Genomic DNA, 7,570 nt, shown 5'->3' with positions numbered 1-7,570 from the left:
GCAATGCGAACCAAGCTCCTGCTCCAGTCGTACAGGGACCGGACGGCCCTCAATAGAGGGCCCAGGACCCCATACTCCTGGAGCACCCCCCACAGGGTGGCATGAGGGACACGATCGAATCTCCAAATCCACAAAACACATGTGGACTGGTTATTAACTATATTGGCAAACTCCCATGAGCCCTCCACCACCCTGAAGAGGGTATAGAGCTGGTCCAGTGTTCCGTGGTCTTTCAGTGGTATAATATCACAGTCCTATGTTCATATTGTGTTATTGCTTTTAAAATTCTGTTGTTAACTCAGTGATTTCCGGAAAATTATGATCAAAAGATAATGGAATGAGTCATTGAAGCTTTCCAAATCTGAAAACTTTTTTAGACGGTGCAACACAGTTTTTGATCATTTTACCTCGGATTGTGCATCCATTCACCATATAGAAAATAGATGTGGTTGTTTGTTTACTGGTGCAAACTGAGTCTGGGTGGTAGTTTATCACATTTAACTCAACTACAGGCATTGCAGTGCAATGTACTCTAGTGTTTGTCTAAGATGTTTCACTTATAACTTATCATGTGCTTGGATGCTTTTTGATCAAACTTGAGTAAATTTGCTCCGTTTCAATGTTTTTCAGGTCAATGTTGGATGTGTCCCCAAAAAGGTATACATTTCTTTTTAGTCATGTTGTAATACACCTGGTTTATCTTAGAGATAATAATTTGCAAATTAGTTCACCGGGTGTTAAATCCAGTGCCTTTATCTTTCTGCACAGGTTATGTGGAATGCTGCTGTTCATGCTGAGTACCTCCATGATCACAGTGATTACGGCTTTGACGTCGGAAATGTTCAGTTCAGTTGGGAGTAAGTCACACTATCTGTTAGTGTCTTTTTTGCCCTTTTTGTGCAACCACAACAAGTTCTTTTGAAACCTGTGATGGTTGTTCCAGGAACAAAGTGGTGTCGTTTTACAGTACAGCTTGTCAGTCTGTTGTGTCTTTCATTGCTTCACTTAGGCTCACTTCTCTATCTTTGTGAACAGCACAGTTTCGTCAAGGTGCTTGTTGAAGATAAGCCTCTGGAAGGAGTGATGGCCTGCAATGTTAGGACACATTAGTCTGGGATACAAAACACTAACACACCACAAGCTTGGGCCTGTTTGGATATATGTAAAGGAGTAACTAATAACTGTCTGCATACATCCAGATTGTGTGTGTCTTCAGTCCAAAAATTGTACACATGCTGAGTTTCCTACTCAGCATGTGTACAATCTAATGTAATATAACAGCTCTGCCGTTACCGTCTGTGTGACGCTTATGTTCTTCACCTTTTCTTGGTATGTCAAAAGTGGTGTGAATTAAAACTCTATATAGGAATTTTCATTTCATAGTGCTTGTTATTGTGTAGGATTGTTATATCATGAAGTGTTCCTGTTATTCTGTCCATCCACTGCATGTTGCAGCAGGACTTGCACTATAATATAAGTAAGATTACAGTAGGCAGCTTTAATAAATTGAAAATCATAGTACTATTTTAAAAAGGCTATAAAAATGTTATGGATAGTTGCAAGTTTTAATCCCTAGAGTAGACAGGAAACTGTGGTTAGGAAACCTGACAATGTAAACGTCTCCCTCTTATGTATGGGAGGTCCCTGCATAACATACAGTATGTGACCCTACTGTGTCTAAAGTATACCCAGGCTGAAACTGTCTAGTGAAGTATGCAAGTTGGCTGCGCTTGTTTACTGAAAAATCTAAACTACTGCTGGGATCAGTGTGTTCATGTGCATGTTGTTGGCCCATTGGATGCATTTCAGGGGCAAATCTTGAGTAAACATGAACAAAAACCCTAATCTTTCCCTTGTTTGTTTCCAGAACTCTGAAGGCTAAAAGGGATGCTTTTGTGAGTCGCCTAAATCGCATTTATCGCAACAATCTTGACAAGGTAATTCAAATTATCCTCATCATTATTTGAGTATGTCTTGTGTTTTTCCCCTGTATGTTTACTTTAGTCTGTTCAAATGTCTTTAAGCATCTTTACTGGATTAGCATTCGATTCAACATACTGTAATTAATCTCTTACTTTCAAATGTTGAATAGTTCTTGCTGATCACATTTGCAGGTCATAGAATGATATCTGCTCCCTTACAGGATAAAATCCAAACTATTGAAGGTTATGCCAGGTTCACAGATGGCCCTGAGCCTACTGTTGAGGTCAGTGGAAGAAAGTACACAGCACCTCACATCCTTATTGCTACTGGAGGTCACCCTTCTGTTGTGAGTGATGCTGAAGTTCCAGGTAATATGTTTTGTACTTGATTTTCTCCAGGAATGATAATTATCTTTGTGTTTACATTGTGGTCCTAAGCCATTTATTATATTAATAATATTATTTATCAAATAAGGATACCTTTGTAAAATTGTGCAAAGATATTGTTTATTGTTCTTTTCAGGGGCAAGTCTCGGCATTACCAGTGATGGCTTCTTTGAACTTGAAACCCTGCCAAAGTAAGCTTATCATATAATCTCTGTTGTGTTTATTGGATACCAGTAGGAAAGTTTGTTTGGGCCATTAAAGTGTGGTTTTCCTAACAGGCGTAGTGTGATTGTGGGTGCTGGCTATATTGCTGTGGAGATGGCAGGCATCCTTTCGACCCTGGGCTGCAAAACATCCCTCATTATTCGACAGTCAGGAGTAAGAAACACAAAATCACAGCACAAACTAAATATTGGCTGGGTCTACAGTATCACCCTCTTTATTTTTTCTGTAGGTTTTGAGGAACTTCGACAGCCTCATAAGCACAAACTGCACCAAAGAAATTCAAAACTGTGGTGTAGATTTGTGGAAGTACTCTCAGGTGAAGTCTGTGTGCAAAACAGACAGGGGTCTGGAGGTGACACTTGTCACCAGAGACCCAGAGAAGAAGGACAACATGGAGAAGATCAGCACCATTCAGGAAGTGGACTGTCTTCTCTGGGCCATCGGCAGACAGCCAAACACCTCTGGATTGAACATTGGCAAGATGGTAACAGTCTGCTGCTCATGAAACTTCACCTCATGATATTTACTGTAAACTGGATGCTGAAATGGGCAGAGGTAACAACATGTAACATCTAAGCTCACTTACAGTAAACATAGACATATGTCCATAGACAGAGAAAGTAATTGAAAACAGTAACACCCGCAGGATCAATTAACAAGAGTGAATGCATTGAGCACATGTACCTCCGCCAAGGCACAGCATTCACTCACGCAAATGGGTCCCTTGTGAGGAAATGAGATCCAGAAAAACACAAAATGTGCCCTAAAATCCAGATCATCTTTTAGAGTATAAAAGGCAATTATACTGTGATTTCAGGGTTCCATCATCATTACAGGCCAAGTTATGGCAGAAAATATGTGTTAAATGGGGTTTTCAATGTTTGTCAGATCTGGGGGAAATTTGCCATCCTACATATCTGTGTCAAATTTAAAATGATTTTGATAACTTTTGATGGAGATGTGAATTTTTTAAATTTGTACCCCATGTTGAAGGCAGGGATTCTTGTGATTTTTTTTTTTTTCTCCATTATTTTGATGGCTGATCACCTCTAGGGTTGTTCCCCACCAATGTCTGTACCAAGTATGCTGATGATCCATCTAGCCATTTGTCTGTGTTCCTGCTAACGACACACAGAGACACACACAGACACACACAGACACACACAGAACCAAAAACCTAACCTCCTACTAACTGGTTGTTTTTTTTTTGTTTGTTTGTTTTAGAAAGCATCACTCTACAGGAAGTATGAAAGATGTTTTCTGACCTGTTGTTGACATGTTTAATGACCTTTGTGGTATTCATGCACAGTTTGAGAAGCTTTCCAGAGACTGCTTATTGTTGACATATACATTGACCACGTTAAACATAATCACATGTCGCGCTTGCTCTGCTCTGTGTAATCTGGTTTACATTTTGAGCCTCCACATTGGAATGACTATTTCTTGCTATGGACAGAAAGCAACCCTTTTCTGCTTAGTTGTTCACTTCATACTTAAAATTTCTGTTACAAGTGTACACAGTCAACAGCTCATCAGCTTGTGGCTCATAATGGAACCAAAAAAAAATAGCCAAAACATACAGGATTGTTTCTTATAATTGTTGTGCAACCCATTAGAAATGTATAGCATTTTAAAGTAATTCAAATCTTTCTAAAGAAATAAGAGAAGTACCTCAGTGCTAAAATATGCTAATGCAGCTAATTTATAATAAGTGTATAACTGTTTTCTCACTGTTTGCAGGGTGTGGCTACAGATGAAAGAGGCCATATCATTGTGGATGAGTTTCAGAACACTAGTCGACCTGGGATCTATGCTGTAGGGGATGTTTGTGGCAAAGCTCTTCTCACACCTGGTAGGAAGCAGTACTAATAACTGTTTGCAATTGAACTTTTGAAATTTTGATACTGTTTTTTTAACAAATAAGTCTTTAATGCTTGTTAGTGGCAAGATGTGAAATTGAAAAATACATCATTTAAACATCACTGGTTCCAAAAAACTGCATTGAAACAGACCTTGGCCAATTAAACTTTTAAACTGACATCTGGTCTGTTTACACTATGGCTTTCTTGTAATTATAGGGTTTAATGCTGATCAAACCAAATACAAAAACACAGCAAAGAAAAATGTACAACTTGTTAATCAGGTCCAACAAGATAAACTCAAATCTGTTCTTTGAGGTCCACTAAAATGAAATCTTTATATCTTAAAAATATGTTACAGTCACTACCAAGGCTTTTTCAGTGTCCTCTAAAAGTGAGCAGTAGCCATTGAATCAGAATCGAAATATAGAATTTTCCTACACGTGTGTGGTGCAACCCCCAGGTATTGACAACCATCTGTTACATTTTATAACAGCCAAATACGATTTGATGAAGAGCAGACACCTGTCACTGCTAAGAGATCATCTTTTACTTTGCAAACCACTGCAAAAATAACATTATGCTGTACTTGGTTTTCTGAACAAATAGCCTTCATTGATATTTGGACATGGGCTCTTATATTTTGCTGTACTTCTGGGCAGTTGCTATTGCTGCAGGCAGGAAGCTGGCACACAGGCTGTTTGAGGGCAAGAAGGACTCCAAGTTGGACTACTCCTGTATTCCCACAGTGGTGTTCAGCCACCCACCTATTGGTACAGTAGGCCTCACAGAAGGTGAAGACGCCCCATTAAACTTTTCTGATTTATGACATTTTCCAGTAGTTGTGTAATGCCCTGAAAAGTTGCCATTTACATTTACACAATAGGTTGCACTCACTTTAATTTACTCTGGATAAATACTATTGGAAATATTGTATTAGTCCTAGTTGTTCTCAGTAGACAATAACTCATAGCCTTAACATTCATGTTCATGTCACAGAGGAGGCCATTAAATCAAGAGGAAAGGAGAATGTGAAGATATACAAGACTTCTTTCACTCCACTGTATCATGCCATCACAAGCAGGAAGAGTCAGTGCATCATGAAGCTGGTGTGTGTGGGCAAGGAGGAGAAGGTAGGAGTCATATGGTCTCCAGACCGCTGCTACAAGATGCAAGGGATTAATATCAGATCTTAGATAAACCATAAACAATAGATTTACTTTTCTCACAAATGCCTAGATTTTTCTAAAAACAGTGATTTTTAATTATTTTGATTATAATTATCTTCTAATCAAAACTACTGTGTTACTGTTTTAAATCCAAAAAGCCTGGTTTAACAGTTACTTGCGATACTTAAAAATGAAATCTTCTCTAAACAATCTTAATACTGCGGATATATGTAATATATAAACAAAAAACAGCTGTTAATACAGTATGTTAAACTTTTTTTGGCTGCATTTTGTTATTTTTTTTACTTTATTCTCATTCTGAAACAGCTGGACAAGAAGAGCCTGAGTTTGAGATAAGACCACTACTAGATGTCAGGATTTGCTTCTGTAGACTCACCATTTGGCATCAATACTCTAATCAGCTCTTATGCAAAGACGATTCCATCACGGAACTTGTAGAAAGAGGAACTTCTGAAGTCCAGAATACAATTTGCTCTCAAAATGCATCTGATTTTGAACACAGGGTGTGTCTCTTCCCTGTATCTAACCAGGAATATCTGTCCTGTTATTACTATGTTTTGAAGCTCAGTAGGTTCACACCCAGTCTTTCCAGTTTCCCAAAAGTCATTCTGGGTAATAGAGGATGTTAGTTTACTGAAGCAGAAGCAGATGAGACGGTGTTAACACCAAACATGAACTTTTTAAAACACTAAATCCCAATACAAAAACAACAATTAGTTTGCTTAAAATGTTTACAAGGCCATAACTGTGTATTTATTTTTTACTCTTGTGCACTCCAACAACTGCAGTGACTTTCAAATAGTGTCTCTTTTTGCCAGGTGGTGGGCCTGCATATGCAGGGCCTGGGCTGCGATGAGATGCTGCAGGGCTTTTCTGTGGCCATCAAAATGGGCGCTACCAAAGCAGACTTTGACAAGACTGTTGCCATTCACCCCACCTCATCTGAGGAGTTTGTCACAATGCGTTAATGCAAGGACAAACTCCACCTTGCTTTCCTATAGGACCAACAACCCAGATGAGCATACCAGGACAGAGTCGCTACTCCATGTTACTCTCGCATCAGCTTGATGACTTGGTTTCTAAAACTACATATATACCGGTACTTCCATTTTCTCTCATTTAGTGACCTTATTTGTGTGCAACATTTCATTGTTCCTAAGTTTTACCTAAATGTAGGAAGTTATAGCCTTTGTAAACTGTAGAGTTTGTCTTGATTATTGATTGAAAATTTTGGATTCCATTTTAATGATTGTATAATGGAACAGATGAATCTGCAGGTATTGTTGTCAGGTGGAATGAAAAGTCAAAAGACCTTTCTCCTAGTGTGTGTTTGTCAGTCATTTGTCAGAATAATTTTAGAAACACTTCTGCTTCTTAAGGCACCTATGTACTACCATTGCAAGGTCATAACACATCTGTAGCTATACTGTTTTAAAGACTCAATAAACCTGCTGTTTTTCTTAACTGGTGTGCTTACAACTGACATGGGCTGGACAATGAATGAAGTACTTCTCATATTGCTCATTTCTAGGAGACACACTTCTGTGAAGTCAAATGTGTGATAGCACAGTGCATTTAGGAGAACTCATGGCACATGGTATTATTGGCTAGCAGTGATTGAACTGAGTATTTCCATTTTCAGTAACACACTGTTTCATTACTGAAAACAATGCAGAATAATTATCCTGCTACTCTCAGTTGTTTTAAATAGTGCAATGGCATGCATTGTATCTATTTATACAGGAGACTGGCAAATATTTATAAACCTTGATTTGATTTGATTTATTCTTTCAAACATGTAACAACAGTCAATATGTCAACGCACATAATTCCACACATATCCACAAGTATATTATCAATTTGCTTATACCTAGTACATGCTTGAACGGAGTAGGAAGAAGTTAGACTTATCTAGTCCTACCCCCTAACATCATCTTATCATCATTGGTTTGCAAGCAGTATTACTACATAGATAATTTTGTTCTGC

At 38.4% G+C, this 7,570-nt stretch overlaps 1 protein-coding gene across 4 annotated transcripts in view; it reads left to right on the top strand.

The window, feature by feature from the left end:
• Positions 1 to 7,063, top strand: part of gsr (glutathione reductase) — an 11,328-nt gene extending 4,265 nt beyond the window's left edge. For 3 of the 4 annotated variants that reach the window (XM_020620653.1, XM_020620652.1, XM_020620651.1), the window contains 11 exons: positions 631 to 657; positions 769 to 857; positions 1,868 to 1,937; positions 2,144 to 2,291; positions 2,446 to 2,500; positions 2,588 to 2,687; positions 2,764 to 3,018; positions 4,275 to 4,386; positions 5,056 to 5,187; positions 5,393 to 5,526; positions 6,402 to 7,062. In XM_020620653.1, the coding sequence (XP_020476309.1) occupies positions 631 to 657; positions 769 to 857; positions 1,868 to 1,937; positions 2,144 to 2,291; positions 2,446 to 2,500; positions 2,588 to 2,687; positions 2,764 to 3,018; positions 4,275 to 4,386; positions 5,056 to 5,187; positions 5,393 to 5,526; positions 6,402 to 6,551 (1,272 nt within the window). In that variant the 3' untranslated portion in view covers positions 6,552 to 7,062. Of the gene's footprint in view, positions 1 to 630; positions 658 to 768; positions 858 to 1,867; positions 1,938 to 2,143; positions 2,292 to 2,445; positions 2,501 to 2,587; positions 2,688 to 2,763; positions 3,019 to 4,274; positions 4,387 to 5,055; positions 5,188 to 5,392; positions 5,527 to 6,401 lie in introns of all 4 variants that reach the window. The other variant, XM_020620650.1, reaches the window with a different exon arrangement.
• Positions 7,064 to 7,570: the final 507 nt, after the last annotated feature.

Source organism: Monopterus albus, unplaced genomic scaffold, assembly GCF_001952655.1.
Source record: "Monopterus albus unplaced genomic scaffold, M_albus_1.0 scaffold244.1, whole genome shotgun sequence".
Classification (NCBI taxonomy): Eukaryota; Metazoa; Chordata; class Actinopteri; order Synbranchiformes; family Synbranchidae; genus Monopterus; species Monopterus albus.
The sequence above is the reverse complement of the archived record's forward strand: the minus strand, read 5'-3'. Positions and strand labels throughout refer to the sequence as shown.